At 39.0% G+C, this 25444-nt stretch overlaps 1 protein-coding gene across 1 annotated transcript in view; it reads right to left on the reverse strand.

Moving 5' to 3' along the window:
- NTF3 (neurotrophin 3) overlaps nt 1–24975 on the reverse strand; it is a 57525-nt gene extending 32550 nt beyond the window's left edge. Inside the window, exon 1 of the mRNA XM_035540561.2 lies at nt 24921–24975. Coding sequence (XP_035396454.2) covers nt 24921–24938 — 18 coding nt within the window. The 5' untranslated portion in view covers nt 24939–24975. The remainder of the gene's footprint in view (nt 1–24920) is intronic.
- Nucleotides 24976–25444: the final 469 nt, after the last annotated feature.

Below are 25444 nucleotides of genomic sequence, written 5' to 3' on the forward strand. Positions count from 1 at the left end.
TGTACTCAGTGTGCTTTGCCAAGACACACTGGGGAAAAACAGTTCAGCATTTATATATTTATGTGCCATGGTGTGAGAAAAGCGTAAGATATTGTACTAATTCTGTACCCATGCTGTGTAGGGGCAGAAGTCCAGGTTTGTCAGCCTGTGAGAGAATAGATTTGGCCCTGAATCTGCCTGTCTTGCTAAAATAGTTATTGAGATCTGGTAACCAAAATATATAACAATGGTTTCAGAATCTCCATGAATAATTGTGTGCAACTGTGTGTAATTGTGATCGTCAAAAATTTTCTTTGTTTACATATCACCTCAGTAGATCTGCTGAATTCTCTGCAGCCTCTATACATACAGTGCCATGAAATGCAAATGCTTATGTATTGGAAAATAACCAACAACAAGCACACTGTGAAAGAGTGGGTGTGGAGGTAGATACCAGCCAAGAATATCGTAGACTGGGTTTATAAGGAAGAGTGAAGAATCTTTTATGTCTCCATGAGATATGGTTACATGGTTACATCTTAAGAACAGCAAAAGTCAAGTAAGAATTCCAAACACACTTCAAACTTAATAACAAACTGAGGTCATCTTGCCAAGGTAAAATGAGCCTTAACCATGTTTTAACAGTAGTCATGGGTAACAACTCTATCCCAAAGTATCCAGTCCTTGCAGAAAACTAGCTAGCCCTCAACTAGAAGTCTAGCACATAGCAGGTGTTGAAAATGGAAATGTAATTTCCCAGCTAGGCAGACATCCAATATTTATGAGCCAAGTCTGTGGAAATAACTGAATCTGCTGATAGGGACAGAATAATTTAGCAGAAAATCAAGTAACTTTTCCACTTCAAGAAAAAACATCATTCACCTTTTATCTTATCATATTCCTAACACAGCCTAAACGTATTGCCTGCTGCTGAAGTGATCGTACAAGATACTAACACAAAAATGTAAGAATCCCCACAAATATAGTTATTTACAGTTATTTACTTAATTAGTTGTCTGACAGAGATAAGTGATGAATGGACAAGAAAGAGAAAGAGAAATAAAGGGAAAGGGAAAGGGAAAGGGAAAGGGAAAGGGAAAGGGAAAGGGAAAGGGAAAGGGAAAGGGAAAGAGAAAGAGAAAGAGAAAGAGAAAGAGAAAGAGAAAGAGAAAGAGAAAGAGAAAGAGAAAGAGAAAGAGAAAGAGAAAGAAAAAAAAACGAAAACAAAAACAAAAAGAAAAAGGTAAAGGAAAAGGTAAAGGAAAATGAAAAGAAAAAGAGGAAGAAAAAGAAAAAGAGGAAGAAAAAGAAAAAGAAAAAGAAAAAGAAAAAAAAGAAAAAGAAAAAGAAAAAGAAAAAGAAAAAAAAGAAAAAGAAAAAGAAAAAGAAAGAAAAAGAAAAAGAAAAAGAAAAAGAAAAAGAAAAAGAAAAAGAAAAAGAAAAAGAAAAAGAAAAAGAAAAAGAAAAAGAAAAAGAAAAAGAAAAAGAAAAAAGAAAAAAGAAAAAGAAAAAGAAAAAGAAAAAGAAAAAGAAAAAGAAAAAGAAAAAGTTCAAAAGAAAAAGAAAAAGAAAAAGAAAAAGAAAAAGAAAAAGAAAAGAAAAGAAAAGAAAAAGAAAAAGAAAAAGAAAAGAAAAGAAAAAGAAAAAGAAAAGAAAAAGAAAAAAAGAAAAAGAAAGAGAAAAAGAAAGAGAAAAAAGAAGCACAGATTCCTGAGAGAGAAAACAGTCCACTAACTTGCAGCAGTACCTCTATAACTTCCTATGTAGTGTTTTGGATCTGGATTAAATGTAGACTAGAGTTGATTTTTTATTCTGGTTTGACAATGTCTCAATCACGTCAGATATTTTTTGAAATTTCTACCAAGTTGGGTAGAAATCTTTCATGAACAACAGATGTTGCTATGAGATTTCTGAAGCATAGAAATATACCCCTTGCATTTTTGGATCTAAGTCAGAACAGAACTGCAGAACTAGAATGGCTCTGGGGAAACAAATCTTGCACACTTTCTGCCCAGCCAAAATCTGAAGACGCCTCGGTTTTCTCTGTGACTGTTAGGGAAATAATTGATAATTGCCAGACAGACAGATCTGTTCCTGTCAACACTCCTAACTCAAAAGTCAACTCCCAAATTTGCTTGAGAATTTCCTGTCTCCTTCTGATAAGGCTCCTGTCTCATTTTGGCAGACTACCTACATCAAACTGCCAAACTATGCATAACAACACTTTTCACGGGTGTTTGCACAAATTCAGATAATCCTGACACCCCCCATACATGGCCCAAATCTCAATGGATCAATGGAGAATTAAGACGTGGAGAAATGAATGATCAAGTCCTAAAAAGGAATAAATTCAGTATATTTCCCTTTTTTTTTTATTTTTTTTTTCATTTGAAACTCACTCTGTTAGAAGACTAGTAAGGAGACTAGGGTCTAGCTAAGTTGTCAGAATAATAAAGCATAAGTAGGATCAGTGTGGTGAATGTGCCCATCACTGGCTCTATGTAAAATGTGAGCATCGACCTTTTAGAACTGGTTTTAAATGGATTATGATATCCCTGCCCCCATACAAGTATATTTGTTATTCAAATAGGCATGCCAAATAACTTCGACTAATGATTGCCTTCTTGAGTTGGAACTCATTCCGGGACAGTTTTTTTGTAAGTATTTGGTCCGAGTCACAGCAAAACACTTTGGAGCCTGTTTTGGCAACCCTCTGCCCTCAATTCCCTCTTCTTTTGCTTTTCCAGCTGCTGCCAGCAAAGACTCCTGCTTGCTGCATCCTCAAATATTGGCAGGCCCTCCTCTTGGAGAAGAGCAACAGATCTAGCATGTGTCCTGTTTGGTGTGTCTCTGAATTGACATCTCTACTCACCCTATTCCTTGTTTTGGCATCATACCTCATGTTCAAATGTCAGACTACACCAATAGATGCATTATTCACACAAGGAATGGGTTTGCCCCATCCTACCCTACAGACACCGCACTTTCAAGAAGTCCCCATGCAGATACTCATTTTTACAAATGTGCAACAGTAGCTCTCTGGAATCAAAGTGAAAAATTCCTCTAAAATTATCACCTATCACCTGAAATTACACAGGGCAATATAAATGACATTTTTATATCTAAGAACCAAAATCATAGAATGCCTTGTGTAGGAAGGAACTTTAAAGATTATCTAGTTCCAACCCCCACTGCCATAGGCAGGGATGCCATCCACTAGATAAGGTTTGCCAGGGCTCCATCCAGCCTGGTCTTGAACACCTCCAGGGACAGGGCATCCACAGCCTCTCTGGGCAACCTATTCCAGTGCCTCACCACCCTCTGAGTAAAGAATTTCCTCCTAACCTTTAATCTACAACTCCCTTCTTTTAGTTTAAAACTATTCCCCCTTGTCCTGTCGTTATCTGACTGATCAAAAAATTTGCTCTCCATCTTTTTTGTAAACCCTCTTTAAGTATTGAAAAGCTGCAATGAGGTCACCCTGGAGTCTTCTCTTCTTTAGGCTAAACAGCCTCAGCTCTCTCAGCCTTTCTTCATAGGAGAGATGCTCCAGCCCTATGGTCAACTTCATGGCTTTACTCTGAGCCCATTCTAAAAGATCCACATCCTTCTTGTGCTGGGGGCCCCGCACCTGGACACAGTACTCTGAGAGGGGCCTCACAAGTGCAGAGCAGGGTGGACAATCACCTCCCTCGACCTACTGACCACTTCTCTGTTAATGCAGCCCAGGATGCCATTGGTCTTCTGGCCTGCAAGCACGCACTGCTGGCTAAAGTCAAAATGACAATTATGTCAATGAGTCAGGAAAAATTGTAGTCACAGAATCACAGAATGTTTGAGGTCTCGAGGCCACCCAGTCCAGGCCCTCTGCTCAAGAAGAGCCACCTAGGACCATGTCCAGACAGATTTTGAATTTTTACAAGGTGGGAGACTCCACAATGTCTCTGAGTAACCTGTTCCAGTGCTTGGTCACCTTTATAGTAAAAAGTGTTTCTTGATTTTCACAGGGAATCTCTTGTGCCTCAGTTGATTGCCTATTGCCTATTGATGCTTGGATTTTAAGAGATGGAGGCCAGAGAGATCTTTGTAATTGACACATAACAGACAAGATTCATTCCAACTGAAATTATTTGAAAGTTTTCTGTTCATGTGGATGAGTCATCTTATATCCCAAGATCTGAGTATATAGCAAATTAATGAAAAAAAATAATGAAAATAAATTAACTTACCCCAAAGGCTAAAAGAAACAGAAATGAAAAAATGAAATGAATGAATGACAGAAGGCCCTATTAGGTAAAAACAAAACAAAACAAAAACAAAAAAAAACATATTTTTAGAAATGTGTATAGCAATAAAAATTAAGCAATGGAAGAGAACTTCAGCAATGTATTGATTATGAAATATTCCTTAAAGCATTTGTTCGAACTTTTTCAGATGTGATTGCGATATGACATTGGCAGACCACTCCCTGAAAAATTACTACCCCAAAATGTTTGTAATGCACAAGTTTAACATCAAAGTCTGTATTCCAGTGAAGTGATACTAATAGAACTTGGTGATCTAAAAAACAAATGAGCAAGCCGATCCAATTCTTTTTTAAGGAATCTGGAGTTTCTTCTGCGGCCAATATTAACTCCATCAACTGGCATTGCTGGCCCCTGACTTGAAGACTCTCATCCACTGTTATGGGATACTTAGCTGGTCTTTGGTAGATAAAGTCCTATGGCAAGATCTCACACTATAATATATGATACAATGTGCTTTCTTTCAGGCATTTCATTTTTATTTGGGATGCACACAATTGGGAGAAAATATATGCCCATACCCAGAGGCAAGAGTTGCATTTTTCAGATGCACTCCCTTCTACAACCATGTGAGAAGAGGAATTTACCACCTTGTGGCTGTGGACTAGTGCAAGTTCCTGCTTTTTTACCGGGGAAAGAGCCTGAGAGCTTTGATCCCAGTTTTCTCCAACAGCATGTTTATGAACTCTCAGGGTCTGCTAATGTCTCTAAAATAATTGTAGTAATCAAAAAGTCAGATATATTAGCACAAATAGAGTTATTTTTCAGTACCAGGACTTAGAAAAACACCCAGCCCTGTTATAAACCTTTGAATTCAGTGGTTTTACAAATGCAGTATATAAGACAACTGTATGAACTGAGCTGTCTGCACCGAAAATCTTGGTCTAGAATGTGATCAAGTGCTTCCAGTACATGATATATTTCAAAGAAAGAAACAACAAACAGAGATGAACAAACAAACAAACAAACATAACCCCTCCCCCCCCAAAAAAAAAAAGAAAGAACAGATTTACCCTGTTTCTGAACTAGAGGGAAAGCAGTCTTTGAATTATTTTGGAGCAAATAATTTGGAGCCAATTTTACAGCAGAAAACATAACAGAATGAAATGATCATTGCTTTTCCAGAATTGCACACCTCAGAGGCAGTCTGGACTGATCACCAGTAACCCCTAAATAATTGTTAAAATATATATGTAATCACAGAATAAACATAAAAATATTCAGTGGAACAGAAATACTCTTTAGCAATATATGAATTGCTCTTCCTTGCATCCTCCTGTGCCTTTTTAGACTGTTTTATTAAGGAAAAAAGAAAAAAATGCATGATCACATTGCCTGCTAGTCCCTACCAGTAATTTCTAAATCTGCAAGTCTATTTTAACCAAATCTGCAAGGGGTACAAAATTTCCAAAAATATTAAGTTCCTATAAGTTTCATGATAAGTGGCAGAAGAAGACACCCATGTTATTATCTCTCTCATAAAGAACAAAATGTTGTAAGTTCAGTAGCTTCTTATCCTCTCTATTAGCATACACAGAGGTCAAATAACAAAAATACATGCTGTCTCTTTCTAAGCTAGTAGTCAGAGGAAAGGAAAAGAGATAGAAGCTGTGTAGGTGTTTAAAGGACAGGGAGGTGAGAGCAGGAGAGCTAGAGGAAGCTGAGGTATTGCAGAATGGAAGGAATTAAGCTCAGGGAAGGACTACTAGCACAGGGCACAACCTCATAAGAAACTAGGCTTCATTCATGTAGCTGCCATCAAGACACTTGTTTTGGTTTAGTCTTTGTTACTCGGAAAATAGTTTCTGTTAAACTCAAAACCAAACACTCATGTCAGGACTGGATTATAAGCACTTGGACTTGCTGGTAAATCCACAGCTCACTTTAAATTCACACTGTAGGCTTCACAATAAAGCAATCTTTTTGCATGTAAAAGAATGTGTACTCTATGAGAACAAAATATTGCCAAGATCAAGTTTAAAGGAAAACTATTACAGTCTTGACTGTGGATAACTTATGTTAATTCTGTAGCAAAGACATAACCATTATACTAAACTTGTCTGAAGGATAACATCTAGGAGGCAAGACAGCAAGGGTCAGAGTTACTAAAAGCCTTTCATGGAGCGGGAAGGCAAGTAAACAGAACACTTAAATCATCATATAGACAGTGCTTGATGAAATATTCATGTTTTGTATGATAAATAACATACTCAATTGCTCAGTCTAGTATCAACATCAGTTGGGAGCCAGGAAGTTCTACCTGCTTTCAAGCCATTGAATAACACCAATTTCACATATTCAGAGTACAGATTTAAATATAATTTAATTGAGGAAAGCTGGAAGTATAAGACCTGTCCTGAGGGGTGTCTTTCCCTATAATTGTTTAGGATTATTTTGCAAAGGATGTTTCATTGTCAGCATTGGTTTTAATAATGAGACATAATTAAATTTTCTAGTTCTCTAATACAGTGGGACTCTGAATTTGAAACGTAGCAAGACTCTTCCCCTTCTAGACAAGGAGGTGTCTGCACGCATAAAAACTTCTACCTGCTTGCATTCTTATAAGAACTATAAAATTATGCACATAAATGAAATGTGAAAATGGCTAAGCATCTAATAAAGATGGGAGTATGTGAAGGATATGTGTCCATCTGCTAAAAAACAGGATTACAATTATGGAGTTTCTCTCTTTAAAATTTGTTTCTGCCAGGAAATGAAGGAAGTTATAAGTGAGCTAAAGAAAAAATAATGATTAGAAACACCCGTTCCCTGAAGAAGTAATTGTGAAAGGCATTTTTTATATTCATTCTTAGAACTGTACTTTTAAGATTTCTGCTACAAATTGTGTTGTTGCACCAGTGTGCTGTTAGTATGAACAATTCATCTCACAACAATGTTCATAGCCTTTCTCTAAAAAAAAATAATAATAATAAAATAAATTAAAAAAAATAATAATGGGTGTGAGGTTAAACAGTTAAAGTCTGGTTTAATTGAAAGCAACTTTGAAAGGGCTGAAATTGACAGACAGTTGCTTTGGTTTTGTTCTCTCACTTTATACTGAAATGGCATCACTGATTCCAGACATGGTTAAATCTATCAGAAACAAGCTGAATTTCTTGAAAAAGCACAAAAGAACCTTAATGTGTTGGAGGGGGCACATAATTCTAGCAGTGCCAACAAGGAGGGAAACACTAATGCAAATCAGCAATTAGTGTTTTTATCACCAGATTAGCTTCACTTGTTCTTAACATGATAAAATGACACAGTACTGATACTACTGATGCTAGTATCACCTACAGCACTCTTCAATACAAGAGCAGTGAGAGGGGGGAATTTTCCATTCCCTCTTTCCACTTCATCCCATCACCAAATAAAACAGCATAGGTGACATTCATGAGTTTATGATTCTGGTTTTGAGAAGCTCAGTGACTCTTCTCCACGAGTAGAGGCAAATACAGCAGAGATTCTACCTGCAGCAATACAGCCACTCAGTGTTGCAGTGAGGTGGTGTGGTTTACCTTCCTTCTCTAAAATCTAATTGTGGATTAAAACAGTCTCAGAACTATGCACTAAAGGTTAAGTTTTGGTAGACAGCTGCTTTCAGTAATTCAAGAAATAGAAACAGATGAAATTTCCTTATTGTGCTCACGTAAAACAATGGTTCTGTACAATTAAATTACGTACTCCATCAGATATTTATGATTTGGCAATACTTTTTTCTGATTTTCACCATTAAACCTTAAATAGTAACAATAGATATTTCAGTCCATGTGATTTGTATCATATGAAATATTTAGTTTTGATTTTCCTAACAAAATGAAGTTATTTTCCTAACCCCAGTAACAAATTACATAGCTATTTTCTGTGTACAGCATTCTATTTTACCAATGTTATACCCAGACACAGTTCTTCCTTGTGGACTGAGCCCCGAAAGGATAACATCTCCAACAGCTGCTGTATTAATATCCCTCAGTGATGTTAATCACTGATGGTGAATCATGACTCTAGGCTGATGTGGTGCACTATTAGAGATGTAGTTCTGAACTCCAAGGCAGCCATTCTTTTTCTGTGCCTCTATAACAGTTTAGAAAGTACTGATTTTAACCAATAAAATCTAGTTACAATTTCCATCTTTCTGAAAGAGGAAAGTAGAGGTCTCTTTTCACTGAATTCCTTCCTCATTCTGAGATCTGAGAGGAAAGTAGAGACCCCCTTTCACTGAATTCCTTCCTCATTCCGAGTTCTGCCTAACCACCATCAACACACAAAGTATTGTAGCAGGAGAAAAAGAGTATACATAGAATCCCAAGAACAGAAAGAAGGTGAGTAAGGAAAGAGATGCTAGAAGTCCCCAAATAGCTTAACCTTTCCTCATGTCAAGGAGCAGAGATTCAAGCAAGATTTTTTTTTTTTTTTTTTCGCAAGCTAAGGAGTGCTATTGAAAAAGAATATGAGCAGCAATAATTATATCTTTTATGTCTTGGGGACTTGGTTAGAGGCCCTTAATGGCCTTAAGAGGAACAGCAAAACAGTTACCAGACTGATAAAGAATGAAGGAAACTTTTGAAAGTGTCAACATCATATAAAGAATAAAAAAGGAGAAAAAAACGCTCTTTTTTTTTTTTCTTGTAATACAACATGTTTAAAACTTCTTCAATCAAACAAGCAATTTCAAGGGATCTTTTGGACCCTATCTGTTCAGACAGTGAAAAAAAAATGTTATAAACTCCTGATATATATTTATGAAGCAAAACAAAAACAACAACAAACAACAATAACAACAAAAAACTATGAAAAATTGCTAGGCACACTTGAAACAAATAAACAAAAAACAGAATTGCATGTTTTTTAGGAAAAGGAAAAGAAGGCCACGGCTGACTGCCTGGTTTACCAAACCAAAAACCCATCAAAACATAAAGACACAGGAGAAAATTGAGGACTACAAACAAAAATAGACAAAAGGCAATCAGAGCCAACTTGTAAAATCAGTATAGAGGATTGCATTATATATGGAAAAAGTATCAGAAAAAAAATTTGTAAAGAAATGTTTTGCAACTAAGAAATTTTGTAAAGAATTGTTCTGCAAAAAAAATGGCAAAACAGGCCTGATGATATTTATCAAGAAACTCCATGTGTATGCATTCTGCATGGTTGAAAAGTAAAAGAATTCTTGGCTGGAGCTGTTGAAAAGCTTTTTATATATATTAGCTGGAACATCACATTGAATCCACATTAAAAATTTTCTGATATAAATTGTGCTTCTTTGTGAAAGTTAAAATGAAGCTTGAAATGATGGGAAAGCATTTAAAGAGACATCTAGGGGTGTTATATGACAGATGGTGTTTTATTCTAAGTTTGTCCCTAAATTTAAGGTAAGAATGACTGGATTGTTTCCTCCCTCCCTCCCTCCCTCCTTTCCTCCCTCCCTCCCTCCCTTCATTCCTTCCTTCCTTCCAAGATGGAATTCACAAGCTCAGATCCATGATCCAAGGTTGCCAAAGGCTGTTTATTCAGGGGGGAAGTTATATTTTGGGGGGTCTTTATTACCAGTCTTATTAGTATGTGAAGGGAATATTACTTGCTAAAATGACATTCAATGGAGAGTTTAAAACAAGAATACCTGCTTAAGTAACTATAAGATTAAAACCAAAAGCATTAAAAATTCTTAAAATTATCATGCAAAAATCAAACAGAAAATCTACTTAGGTAAAGGTAATGAGATCTGCACTGTTGTTATATGTGCAGTCAATACACATATACATATAAACATGTACAAATATGTGGGTATACAATATATATAATGTGTAAGTAATTTCTAATATTGAAAGCAGAGGAGCCACTGGATCACACACCATCCAGAGCCAAATGAGAACTATGAAGGGATTTTTGTCTGCTGATTTTCCACTCAAAAGAAGATTTACAGGTGCTATATCTCCATTTCAAATTGGTATAAGAACAAGGCCCAAATTACCCATAAATAAATTCTAACTAGTATTATATAAAAAGGTTATGACAAAGCTAATGGAATTTAACAGGAAGCCAGAATGCCATGTTAAATATAGTGTGGGAAAGACCAAAGCAGAGAATTTCCTTTGGTACCAGAGGTAAACCTTCAAACTGATTTCTTTTCAGTTTCTGAGGATGAATGTGTAGTTTTCAAGATGAACAATTAGATGAGAGAAAAATACTGAAAAAAACTTTCCAAAATAATTTATCTTCAACATAATTTAGCCCTTGTAAAGCCTAGATTTTGATGTTGATAACTGGCAAAGATGGGCTGGTGCTGAACAAACTTGACACCTGCCCCTTTTAATACTAATCTTTTGATCTTTCCAGATGGCAGAGTTTACTTCTCTTCCCATCTGCTCCTTTTAAGTAAGAACAAGAAAGGAAAAAGGGAAATTGCTAAAACATTTCATGACTTTTAGAAGGATCTTTGAGCTTCTTTTCATGTCATTTATTCTTTACCTGTGAAGTATAGTGGTGACACCTATGATTTTTTGCCGTAGTCAAAAGGTACACTCTGGCTTTCGTTTTCCAAGTTTTGCCTGAGATAATCCATCTGAATGAAATTAATGGATGAAAACATGGAAAGAGATGGAGTCATTATGTCAATATATACTTTCAGAAAGAGTAAACAAAACCAACAAACAAAGTGACATCAGGCTTAATGATAGATAACATTTAATGCCACCTAGTAGCAGACAAGTCAGAGCAGAATTTCAAATGAAAATTTGCTAGTCCAGATTCAGAAAACTGTTTCTACATGGAAAAAAGATTTTGTGCAGAGGCAACAGCCCTCATCTCCCTGGCTATTTGCAATAGTTTCTGTGTTGAGTTCTCAGGGCTTGACTCTGGTCTAATTTTTCATTGACACAGAATGAACTAACTCCCTGGGGCTTCAATGGTCTTCTCCCATGTAAGTGGGGTCAGAATTAGACATCTGTTAAGCTAGTTATCTCCAGAGACAGCCACCGACTACTCAAATAATTAAATAAATAAAAATTAACAGAGGGATGATAGAAGCTGATGGATGGGAAAAGGTAGCAAACAAACAAACAAACAACAACAATAACAAAAAGCTTGAAATCTGTCAATGGAAATCTGCCAGGTAACTAAAAAATTATATTGGATGCTACTTTGCAATCTGTAAATTTTCTCCTGTTACCAAAAAATGTCAGGTATCTGGAGAAAATTTAAAAAGCAATTAGAATAAATAAGTCTCCAGGAATCCATTTATGAATTAAAATTACAATAATCAATTTTATGGACTTGAACATCTTAAATAGCAAGAAGCTGTTTGTACCTTTCTTTTGGCACTGTATTCTTAGATTTCTGCCTCCATCCATTCTGAAAGAGCACATTGTCCTGAGGACACCAGAATAAGGCTGTGGCTTAGTTAGCCTTTTCTAGTGCCCCATCAAACAGTTTGAATACCTGAGAGGAACCTCAGTGTGTTCGTGTGGACATGACAGAGCAGACAGCTGTCTTCTAGATGGCAAAGCACTGTGCCTCCAATTTAGATATCAGAGGATGCTGGCTCATAAAGTGCTTTCTCTTCTGCTCCACCTGAGCTTCTTTACACATGGGAGTGCCTTAACACAAGCCTTGTAAATCAAGTTTTTGAGGGATCTACAGAGTGCCTCTGGGGAACATGTTTCTGGAAAGACTTGCAATGCCATTCAAGCAGAAATAAGTCTGGTTATATAAGTGCAGTTTTGCTAATCGATTGGAGGATCAGGAAGGTCTTCCATAGCATGGTGCTGCATTGTGCAGGCATGCAAGTTTGTATAATGCTACTTTGGGGATCTCTGTCCAGGCTGCAGTTGATACATACATCAGTTGATGCATACATCAGGCATACATCAGAGATGCCACTAAGCCTTTCTCTTGAAAGAGAGCTGTTTTCCAATAATACCTTATTTATTAAAATACTTCTTATATTCAACAGTGATAATCTTTATTTTCTCTTCTTTCTTGAATAACACCATCATTAAAAAAAAATGGCCACAGGAAGTTAACTAATGAAAAAATAAAATTGAAAACAAAGCTTGACTCTAAAATTATCCTGTGCTAGGCCATCCTACTGCTACCCAGAACTGTACTGTTGCTAATAACTTTTATGTAGAAAAGGACTCAATGCTGTTGGAATGAATGACGCTGAAGTTGGATAGGGGATGGTAGCAGTTTTTTAGCGGAATGATGGAAGCCCAGTCACTTGAATGGAAAATCAGACACAACAGAGCTTTGAAGAGCATGTCACCTGGCTGGTTTGGATTTTGGGACCACAAAACGTAGTAGGACATATTAGACTGCATTAGGAGATAGATTTTGTTGTTTAATTCTCCAGTTCTGAGGGATTCACACGTGACCTTCCAACTCCAGCAGCTTTCAGTGTTCTCTGTGAGGGCACAGTTTATATCATGCCCTGGGATGCTCAAGATCAATTGGTTTCAATTACTTTCTCCCTGTGTTTTTAAGTACCAGTTTTCTGGGCTGTGGATGGCTGGTGTCTCTAGCAGACAATAAATGGGTCAACAAACCAACAAAAAGATAGTTTTTTTTTTTTGTCCAAGGGGGAAACCTGACAGGTTTTTAAACTTTGGTGTTCAAGGGGACTGAGATGAAACTGAACAGTATCTGGGGAATTATTTGTTTCTGAGAAACTGGCAAATTCCAGCAAAGAAATGGTTTTGCTACATTTTTTTCAGTCAACTATACCAGTTGTCTTATATGGACATATTCTCCTTCCCTCTCTGATTTCAGCATACTCAAATGCTTTGCATGTTCATTGGTGGTTTTAAAAAATAAACATCAAAAATCATATTTAAGGTTTGGTTAGAAACTCACTAATTTTAGTAGGATCGTCAGCACCTGAGGTCAGAATTTGGCCTGTGATCAGTGGCATTTCAGCATTTGCTCATTTGTGGAGTCCTGCTTCTACAATGATATTGTAAATAGAAATAAATGCATTAATTTGAGATGCTGTTGTCAAAACTTTGTCATCAGAAACTGAGTCAGTAAAGGCACAATCTGAGCCTGAGACACTGAGAAAGATTAAGGTAAAGAAATGAACTCACCAAAGAGGAACTAAATCAAACCGGTTTGCTTAAGGATGGTTCAAATTACATCAAACTCTGAAATTCACCTGCTACCATTTCAAATGGAACAAGTCAAATAAGAATAAATTGGACAGGGGAAAAAAAAAAAAAAAGGAACAGGAAGTATAATTGTCATAGGAGAAAGACAGAAAATAAATGAGAAAAATTAGAATATTACACTGGACTTTAAAAACATGTATGTTTCTCCAAAATGCAAAATCTTCCGAGGGAGACTGCTCCCTGTCCTAACAGATGTGAAAAGCAGCTTTAGCTTCTGAGGGCAAGATTTCAATTTATGAAGATTTTGTTTGTTTGTTTATTTATTTAAAAACAGGCAATAAACAAACAAACTCATATTCTAGTAATATTTAGATAGTTTTACTTCTAGGGAAGCCTGTAATTGTTACTCTTTCAACATAAAGCTTAAACATTATCATTTGTCTCAAACTTAAAAAGACAGTTTGAATACAGAAAATGTACATCCCGGAAGACAGACTTTATAAGGCAATGATTCCTAAATGTGTTTTGATATGGTAAGATATTTGCTGTCTCTCTCAAAAAGAGTATCACTGAGTTAGATTGACTGTTGCAAATCACACTTATTACACAGAATCAGACAGAATCTACCAGTACACAGTCTTTCCAGGATTTACTTTCAGGTGGGACCTATACTGATAAATAAAGCAGGGCCAAAGCATGTGGTCAAACACTGCCACACAAAGCCTTCTTCATGTATGTATGGTTCTTTACATGAAGACACAATGCAAAAGAACTGGGAAATGTGGTACCACTAGTACCACGTATCACTGTGCCTGAGCAGAATGTGTGACTCTTATTTAAGACACAGACTTGTAAAGTGTAAGTACTCACATTCTTATTTACATGGCCATGAATATTTAAGAGAGTTATAACTTTTGGGACTTCGAGATCCTCATAGTTTGTATTAATTATGCTTCTATTGCTATCAACATTAAAAATTCTGTTCACTTGAAAGAAAGAAATATCAACTCTGTTTTTGAAAAACCTGCCTTCTGGACCTTAGGACCATCAGGTTCAAAAATCTGATCGTCCTTGTTTGTACTAATACCAAGAGCTTTTAATTACAGATGCTTTGGTCTTTGTCTGAAGAAGCTGCTGGGTAGTCCCTGTGAAAAGGATATGCTGTACAATAACACTCATTCTTTGTCAGATAAAAATTTCTTTTCCATAATTTTTTGAAAAATAAGTTTATTTTGTACACAGTTTTGAGGGCTCTCACTTCTGTTAGCACAAGTCAGCTGTTACCGCTCTGTTACAAAAGAAGTTTTTGGTGCTTAAGAGCGAATTGAAAGTAGAGGGCAAGTAGATGGGACACATGGGGGTGGTTAGGAAAGACTAGGTGGGAGTAACATGATGGAGCCTGGTCTGTGAACAGATACTGCTTTTGTGAATGACAGAGCTGAGGTGGAGAAGAAGTTACTCTGCACACTAACATGATGACAAGATGCCTGACTTCCTGTCAGGAAAGTGGGCAGAAGTTTATAATAAAATTCACAGAATCATAGAATTATAGAATGGTTTGGGTTGGAAGGGAGCTTAAACATCATCTAATACCACCCCCCTGACACAGGCAGGGATACCTTCCACTATACCAAGTTGCCCCATCCAACCTGGCCTTGAACACTTCAAGGAATGGGGCATCCACAGCTTCTCTTGGCAACCTGTTCCTGTGCCTCACCACCCTCTGAGTAAAAAATTCTTTGTAATATCTAATCTAAATCTACCCTCTTTCAGTTTAAAGCCATTACTCCTTGTCCTAGCACTACACTGCACGATAAAGAGTCCCTCCTTTGCTTTCATGTAGGCCCCCTTTAGGTATTGGAGGGCCATTATAAGGTCTCCCTGGAGCCTTCTCTTCTCCAGGTAGAACAAACTCAACTCTCTCATCTTGTCTTTATAGGACGGGTACTTCAGCCCCTTGATCATCTTTGTGGCCCTCCTCTAGACTCATTCTAATACTTCCATGCTCTTCTTGAGCTGAGTACTCCAGAGCAGAACACAGTATTCCATGAGAGCAGAGTAGAGGGGAGCAATCACTTCCCTTGACCTGCTGGCCACGCTTCTTTTGATACAGCCCAGGATACAGCTGGCTTTCTGGGCCGCAGGTGCAGATTGCAGGCTCATGTCAAGCTTCTCATCAACCACCACCCTCAAGTCCTTCTCATCAGGGCTGCTTTCAATCCATTCTCTGCCCAGCCTGTATTTGTGCTTGAAATTCCAAGTGGGGCAATGAGTTGGCCAATGCAACAAAGAACTACTGTAGTAGCAGTCCTACATGACCTAAAAGGAGGGCAAAGAGAGTGCTAGGAAGGCCGGTAAGAGGAGTATGAAGAAATTGGATGCAGTGTTTTCACAGTGAAGTCACATATTGAACCTTCCTCTTCCATTTCCATGCACACACACCCTGGACATATATATATTCAGTTTATAAGTGTCTTATATCAACACTGCAAAACAAACCTGACCTGAAAATTGGATGTAAGCCATAAAGCAGGATATTGGAAAATGAAAATTATCAAGGCTGAGGTATCACTCTTTTCAGTTGTTTCACTGAGCATTCTGAACATATTAAGGGGTAAAGCTGCCAAGAAGTAGTACAGTAGAGAAGGAATGTACTGCAAATATGTAGAAAGGATGGAAACGATAGGGAAAAAAAAGTTACATAGAGGGATAGAAAGTGGCTAGAAAAATGGGCAGAAAATAAGAGACTTAGAATGGAAAAGCCCATAATAATAAGTCTAGGGAAAATCAGTTCAAAGCACCTATATTAGATTTTAGGGAAGAAGTTGGAAATTTGTAATATCAAAAATTAGTTTGATTTAAACAATAAATTAGTGCTGGATTTATTACAGAGGGGTTATTTTGTAGTAGAAGAGAGAAGAAAGAACTGAAGAGTGCAAAAATATAATTACAAAAAGCATACACATGCATAGTGGTATGTGCAGACAGACGTGAAAGAGATCTGGTTTTTGAATATCACCTGTAGTCCTGGACGTTCTAGTGTTACCACAGAAGCACAGAATCGCACAAAATCATCTAGGTTGGAAGAGACCTCCAAGATCATCTAGTCCAACCTCTGTCCTAACACTAACAAGTTCTCCACTAAACCACTAAACCATATCACTAAGCTCTACATCTAAACGTCTTTTAAAGACCTCCAGGGATGGTGACTCAACCACTTCCCTGGGCAGCCCATTCCAATGCCTAACAATCCTTTCAGTAAAGAAGTTCTTCCTAATATCCAACCTAAATCTCCCCTGGTGCAACTTTAGCCCATTCCCCCTCGTCCTGTCACCAGGCACGTGGGAGAATAGACCAACCCCCACCATGCTACAGCCTCCTTTAAGGTATCTATAGAGTGCAAGAAGGTCGCCCCTGAGCCTCCTCTTCTCCAGGCTGAACAACCCCAGCTCCCTCAGCCTCTCCTCGTAAGACTTGTTCTCCAGACCCCTCACCAGCTTCGTTGCCCTCCTCTGGACTCTCTTGAGCACCTCCATGTCCTTCTTGTAGCGAGGGGCCCAAAACTGAACACAGTGCTCGAGGTGTGGCCTCATCAGAGCCAATGAAGTAGTGGATAAAATTAAGGGAAAACAGAAATCTGAAATAGGTATACTTAAGAAAATGAAGAAAGGAAGGAAGGAAGGAAGGAAGGAAGGACGGAAGGACGGAAGGGAGGGAGGGAATGAATCATATGAACTCTGTAAATCAAAGAATGGGATTAAACAAAGAGCGACAACTAGTGTCAAGTGTTTGAGGAGTTTATTAAACAGTAAAAAAAAAAAAAAGGCAAGAGAAAGCTTGCTGAAGATATTGGGGGATCTAAGTGGGAAAACATGCAAGAATCAATAAATAACAAAGAAAAACTATCCTTACATGAAGATTTATAAGGTTGTGGAGTTATCTGCATCATCTATTTGGAAAGTCAGTCATGTAGACTATAATTGTACAAATTGTTTGAGAAATGAGTGAACTTATCATAGGAGCTCAAAACAATGAACCAAATAGATCTTTTCTAACTCTTGAATGTACAAACCCAGGAAAAATCCCAGCATATGAATTCTCATTTCCCTCTTAATGTCCACATTTTTGTTACCTAATCCAGCGCAAAGTTTCCCTTTTGCTAAGAACTTTGTTTATGCTGCTACCATGCAGTTGGTGTTTTGCACACCACTTACATGCTAGGAATGGGTAGGGAAATGTGGGGAATGGTAGAGAGAGGACATACACAGACACGTTTCCATGTTCTTCCAAAGCATTTCTTAAATATTTTCACTGTAGTCTTTGCATCTAAGTTTGTTTTTGTTTTTGTTTTTGTTTTGACGCAGATGACTATACAGTGGCTATTTGATTCCCCTAAGGCATGGTTTCTATCATTATCACAGTATTTCCGAAATCAAGCCCATCACACATCTCAGCAGCTAGTGGTACTACAAGTTTACCTCAAAGAGAGCATACTGGGAAAACTGGTTAAATGTCTACAGTGGATTTGTGAGATCTGTCTTTTATAGCTGAAAGCCATAACATCTGGTCTTGGTTTTGAACAGAAACCAAATACTGCCCAAATCCCATCTCTTAAGAGAACAAAAGTTGTTTTCGTCTTGCAAGTGTGCTTGTTCACCTCCTGGCTAAGGCAGAAGCCACAGGAGAGGATGCTATCTTAGAACTTGTCTAACCACAGTTATTCAGAAGCAGCTGTTGGGTTTAAATTTCACACTCACAACCTGAATTCACTTCTGAGTATAGAAAAGCCTTTAAACATTCATGTATAGTACAATGTAATCTTCCTTCTGTAACCCTTTGGTTCAATGTCAGTTAGCTCTAACGATACTGACTTCCGGCCAATGCGGGTGAAGAAGTATGTTTCTCAGTTAATGAGATTAACAGTGTCTTACTTGTTAACAGCTAATGTAAGATACAACATTTAATATCTATAGTAGAGACAAACCCAAAACAAAAGAGTTTAGTGCTGGAAGGTGTGAAAGAGGAACTGGGAAACAGCACATTTATTGTTGGTGTTCCACAATGGGGAACACATGCAGCTGAAGCACAGAAAATGTTGGAGGAGTGCTGTAAATCTTACCCAGTAGGATGCAATCCTCCAAGAATATTTTCACCACCTCTAGTACAGGCTTGTAACAGATAACACAAATGGAGCTTGTTCTATGCAATCTTTATATTTACATGGTTAGGTGGGTGGTTACTCCCTCAAAAGTATAGACAGAGTGGTAATGAGTCATGCACTCTGGTTTTCTGACACTGCTTGATGTGAATGTGGAACTAAATGCCACCCTTGTCAAGTGCATTGAAATGCAACCAATACATTGCTTCTCTGACCTGATCCAACACAGCACTGTCTTCACCTGCACACATCTTCATCATCGCATATTTCCACAGAGGGAAATTTCAAACACAAACTTAGAAGTCAGACTAGGAAACACCTCTGTCTGTGTGTGAAGAGGTGGGGAACAGAGAGGTTGAGAAAGATGAGACGGAGAACTGTATGGTCTTGTTCTGATCTTTCCAGATGCTTTCTGTCTTAAGAGGACAGGGGCTTTAGGGCCACCCTGCTGATCTTGCTCACACAGCAAGAGGTTTGTACCATGTGAAGAAGACTCTTAGCTGAATTGGATTTTATTTATTTTTTTATTTCCAAGGAAGCACAGTCTTCCTTGAAGATCTCTGTAGAAGAAAGTCCTCTATCTTACGTACTTAGGAACTGTGATACAATCAGGAAAATAGCTCTGTATATTCCCTCCAACACTTGTTTCACAACCTTGAAACTACTTCATATCCACCCTTACTACTTCTCTCTTCACACGCACTTCCCATCTGTCCCCTCAGAAAGTGACTGATCCCCACATCCCCCACCGACAGATGTACAGAGATGGCTGTCTCCCACACAGAAACAGCTGCCATCTACCTCTGTCATCCCTACCCACACACTTCTTTCCACTGTCTGCTCCTAGTCACTCTCCCCATGGGGAGACACACACATAGCCCAGAACGAGCAGACATCTGCGGGGACACCCAGATGTTCCAACCGTTGCAGACAGATTTCACTGGTTCTTTCATGACTACAAAAGAGTTCAGGAGGACACAAATACTCCACGTTCCTCACATTTGAACACAGCTCAGCCACTCACGCTTTGAACCCCTTCCTGTGACAACCCAGCACTAATTGTACCCATCAATCCCTTTCCCTTTTCCCAGCCAGCTGTCAGGTTGATGCCCCCATTTGCTTTCCATTTTCTCGGCGGTTAAGTGAGGAGGAAGCATGTGGTGGAAGGCCGGGGCTTTACCCTGGGCTTCGCTGGTGGCAGTGGCTGAGCGGGCTGTAGTCTGTGATTTCAGCACTGCTGAACCCTGGTGGCCATGGCCACTGGCTGCAGTCACATGTCTCCCCCGCATAGAAAATGGCTTCATCGTCCCAACTGCACATGACCTGACCTGAAGAGAAGCTCACCACCACCCTGCAGCGAGGAAAGGACCAGGTCCAGCCACTGCCTGGACAAATTATTCAGCTGTTGAGGTACAACAGGACTCTGCAGTGGGAAATCTACATGTAAAGTCAGACAACTGGTTCCCAACAGGGCACATGGCTGTTAGTTAAGTATTCACATGCCTATTTGTTAATTTTACAGACCAACTCCTTTTTTTTTTCCCCTTTTTTTTTTCCTTTTTTTTTTTTTTTCCCCAGGAATTGATCCTTGGAATAAACCAGAAAGGAATCTGTGAACTTTCATGTGACTGATGCTGTATAAGGTCTGCGCCCAGAGGTTTCAACCTTCCAGCCCAGTGGTGCTGTGTGGTTGGACTGTCTTGGCCCAGTGCAAAACTGGCAGGATTAGTTCCAACCTCCTGTTCAGCTATGGATGGAAATGAGTATTTTCCTACCCAGTCTATGACAGTGCCCAAAAAGCTCTAGGCAAACTGGACAATTTGAGAACAGATGTTGTCAATTTATATGATTGTCTTGAAAGGAAAGACATCTTTAGTATTTCTCTCTCACACCCAAGATGTATCCTGTTTACAACCTTCAGCCAGCTACACATTACTCCAGTACAGCTTCAAGCCATGGAGAAAGCCAGTACTTTCATGTTTCCTTTGTCTGACATCTGTGCTCCCCATGCGTTCTTCAACCCAGCCGTTGTTCATCCACTGGCCTGTTTAACTACCCAGTAGCCCTGTTAACTGGTCCTAGAGGAATGTCTCTGCCATTTTGTGCCAGCAGCGGCACATTAATGTTCTAAGGCACAAAAACAAGGTACATCATTATGTCTCCAAATGAAGATGGTGGGATATTTCAGACATCCTGGGATTTGCTCAGGACTATTCAATAGTTCTTTAGAAAAAGCCTGCAAAATCTCTAAAGGCGAGTCTGCCTTCTGCACACTTCATACAGAAGGCAAACATATATAGCACACATTCGGTCCTATTGCTACTCACACACTAAACCGTTCTCCTAGTTAGTCATCTTTGCCTTCCCTCCCTCACAACGCAAACATTGCTTCTCTAAACTCACAAAACTCACCTCTGTTGTGCACCTTATATAACCTATTTCAACACAGAGAGTTGTGCCACATTTGCAATGGACATGTAATTCTCTGGTTTGTCTCCTATAACTCTTGTACACATCAGTGCAGCTTCCAGGGTGCATGTTTGTTGCTTCCACTCAGATGAATATCCCTTACAAGAACCAGTACTCTTACATGAACTTCATGCACAACTTCCTTATGCAGACTGGATGGATCATTCTCATCACATGTCTTCCTCTGGAACTCTGCCAGTCATGTAAGCACAACAGTCACTGAACACATCTGTCCATTGCCCTGTTTGCACACAAAACCAGCATCTCATTTATCCATGCACCTATCATTGTTCACTAAATGTATTTATCCATGCCTCCTACTTGCTCTCCCCTTGTGCTTAACTGCCAATCTACTCTTGTGCTGCCATGCATGCATGTATAACCTCCTGCACTCTTACACAGCCCCCTTCAAACCAAGAGGCAGATAACCACAAATGGCCTATACCCTCATTAACTTTTTCCCACTCTTCATCACTCTTCCCTCCCCCATAACCTGTTTTCAGTTTCCCAGGTTCCATGCTCAGCTCTGCAATCATTACCTGTTCTTCCTTCATTTACTTTGAGCATGCTGTGTGCACAACTCTCTCGTCAGAAACAGATTTTCACTTCTTTCACTTCCCTTTCACAGCCCTTACAAGCAGATGCAAACTGGCACATACCTTCCTTGCTTACACACATTCGTCTGTCAACCTATGATGTTTCTCACTCCTTGTAACATGAACTGCCATTTTCATTTACTCCCAATTCATGCCCTACAGCTCCCAACTCCGCTCACCTCCCCACACACTTCACACTTATCTTTTGACCTTAGTACATGTGGCCTATAAAGCCCTGCAGGTAGTTATCCCTCCCATTCCTTCTCCTCCCACCCCTTTATATCTTTAGTCATGTCTCCGCTCACAGATTTGCGTCATTTCCTCTTACTGCTTCACTTAGCCAATACCTACCAGAGTTATGAGCACATTTGTTACATTTCTCTTAATAGGAAATCACCCCTTTTTATCTGTGTATGTGTTCTCCCCACATTATTCCTTACTTTCCACTGTTTTCCTCTGCTGTTTCTGCTGATATGTTTTGATTGTTCTTCCACTATAATATCCCAACTGCCAATAAGAGGCATCCTATATTTCTGATGGCTAAGTCACTCCTGTATCTTTGGACAAGGACTTTCTTTGTCTTCAAAGCAATACAAAACTAAATTTCCTCTCACCCTGTGCTCTCATCCTATAACTGCTTTAAACCACCTTTTGCCCAGACACCTTTGCACAAACCTCAGCTCTTAATTTCATTTTCATGCCTCCTATACCCATCATTCTTTCCCTGTTCTCATGCTTCTTGAGACCTGCCACATCTTTGTATTCCTGCCACTATTCATCCTGCCCCCATAATTTCCATTATCTCGCATCTCCTCACAGCACCTTCACACAGCTTTTCCCTCTGTTCTGCCTCTTCCTCATAGCCAGGCACCAGATATTTACAACACTCCAGCAGGCTTCCAACCTCCTCTGAAATTTCTTTCAGCTCTTCCCTCCTCACACACATTTATGGCTCTCTATACCATTTTTCTATCACCACATCCTCATTCCTTCCTGCTCTTTTTGTCCTCTCCATTTCTCTCCTTGGCATGTGTTTCCATCTCCACACAAGTCTTCCCTTTCGTGATGTAACACCTTCCTTCCAAATGCACCCTCATATCTATTTCTTGACAGTCAAAGGTGTCTCCTTTAGACCCTCCCACAAGCTTCATGTAGCTGATTATTTTCCATGCCTCTCTCCAAATATACAATAGTTCACATTTTTCTTCCTCCTCCAAACATCCTCTGTGCCCCATATGTTCACCTTTCTCTCTTCACTCCCACTGCCTACCCTACCTCCCCCTTGCAGACCCCACCATCCTTGTATGTCCCTTTCATATCCTCACCCAGCCTCCAGCCTGCACCTTTTCCCATCCCTCTGAAGTGTTACTTCCCCTTCTGAGCTCTTCCACCCACGAAGATACTCGTTTTCCAGCTGACCTGCAGTAGTTTTCCTTTTATGATTACCACCTTTGCATGGCTCACCTGCTCTTATTACTCCAGTACACAATACAATATATTGCAGTTTATTTTCAGCATGTAACACTTTCAGTCCAAACTTGTATCTATCTATGAATCACTTTTTTTTTTTTCTTCCCCTGGGAAGAAGAAGAAAAAAAAAATCCAAACCCTAAATATATTGCATACCTCAAAATATAACACCCTCCTACACAAAGCACTTCCGTCCTGGCCTTGCTGGTACATCCTCTTCTCCCCATATTTTGGGCCCTCCACCTGTAATTGTACCTAGTTTTCCTCCCCCTACCATGCTCACACACACAGCTCCTGATGCTGACATGTGTATCTGAGAGCAGTCTTTTTACTACAAGCAGTTGGAATTGTGCTGAACGCTCTTTCATTCTCTACTGCTTTTTTACTCTGTCTTGCCACAAAGTAAGATTTTATTTTTTTAATTAGAGTTTTGTTTTTCTGACATCTTATTTATAGGTGTTCCTTGTACTACTCCTCTACTTACACACTTACACAGATCAGGTATTTCAGTGCCTGAGAATATCTTTCCTATTTGTCTGAGTATTTTCCTGAAGGCAAATGTAAAGGCAAACTTTACATACCATTTGCACTCCTCATGCAACAAATCACACGAGCCGAAGAGAAAATAGTGCTTTTTGAAAGCTTGTAGCTCATAACAATTGACTGGACAATATAGCACACATCTCTGTCTATTTTAAAAGGGGAAAAAAAACTCACGCACACACACACTCATCTCTAAATAACTGGTTTTGCAATATAGGAATGAGAGAATGTGTGCATAGCAGCCCTATTCAATCCAAAATATCCATCTCTCCAGATGCTGCATATTTATAGTTCAAGAGATAGGACCAACACAGAGCTTTCCCGTTTATTTTAATGAAGGATTAAGAACTGATCAGAAAACTATCTAAACCATTCAAGGACTTTTTCCCCTCTTGGCTAATAGCAGTTTGGTGTCTCCATAAGGACTCAACAGTAACTGACGCTTTAAGCTGCATTTCAGCTGTTTAGATGAGAAACAGCTTTCTATTTTGCTCTCTATATGTGCGTCTGTGTTTATTAGTCGTGTGCTGCATTCCTAGAAGGCACTTACCAAACACTTGAAATTGCAGCGTAAGAATAGTTTCTCCGCTATCCTAGCACAAAGTGAGTATATCTTTTTCACCTAGATACAGATGTGCAGAGAATCCTTTGATCTCCAGCTCCTACCAGGGAATTTAATGTTTGGGTTTGAGGAGAATGGAGATTGATTCAAAAGTCATGGATAGGACTTCCTAGGGTCTGGCACACACACACACACACACACACACACACACACACAAAAAAAGCTCCACTGAAGTTAGTTACCTGAGACAGGCAAGGTCTAGAAATTGGACATTTTCACTTTGCCTGTCATAGGCTCTAACTTTCCCTGAGGGCAAGCATGCTATGTATGCTGAGGCTGGTTCTTGCAATCCCTGCTCAAGATTTGCAGCCCCTTTTGTTATATCTGAAGTTTCTGGTTTCCCTCTTAAAATAAAACCAAGAGTCTCCTTTGCTTTTTCCTCTTGAATCAGATTCCTTTAGCACCTCATATTTTTCTTCTTCTGTTTTCTTGCCAGGAACTTGAACAACAGAGTGCGGAGCAGGAGGAGAGAGGAACCTCAGGACTAAAGCAAGCTGTAGGGCAAGTAGGGGTGGGGGAAGGAGCAGGCACAATGGTAAAAGCAACAACTTTTGGGATAGATCTACTGCTTACAAGACACCCTTCCCCCCCCCAGTTATACTTCTTCAAAGAAACCCTTTCCCCCCCCCCCTCCCCGCCCTCTTAGGACCCTATTAGAAAACGTCAAATTTCCCTTACCGTGGTAGGAGTAACCATGGCATCCGTGTGAATGTTTCCAGAAAAGTCGACATGAAGAGAAAGGTGGATGTAAATATGTTCATTCAAAGTCACAAAGTTGGTCTGCTTGGGTTGTGCAGAGCTGCTCTATGGGAGAGGAGCCTTAAACTCTGAGTCCCGTGAACATAATCTGCTCGATTATAACAAACCAGCTCAGCCAGATGGCTCTGTGCTCTGCAGATTAACCCTTTTATTGCCACACTCTTCTTTCACTACCTACCATTTATAATAACCTTGCCTAGCTGGGGAGTTTCAGAGAATGAGGTATTTTTTTGAAAACGACAAAATTGACATAAAGGTTATTTTTTTCCCTTATGTGCTCTAAAAATCCCCATCATGTCCCTGTTTTCTTTCTTTCTCTCTTCTTTCTTTCTTTCTTTCTTTCTTTCTTTCTTTCTTTCTTTCTTTCTTTCTTTCTCTTTCTTTCTTTCTTTCTTTCTTTCTTTCTTTCTTTCTTTCTTTCTTTCTTTCTTTCTTTCAATCCA

Source organism: Cygnus atratus, chromosome 1, assembly GCF_013377495.2.
Source record: "Cygnus atratus isolate AKBS03 ecotype Queensland, Australia chromosome 1, CAtr_DNAZoo_HiC_assembly, whole genome shotgun sequence".
Lineage (NCBI taxonomy): Eukaryota > Metazoa > Chordata > Aves > Anseriformes > Anatidae > Cygnus > Cygnus atratus.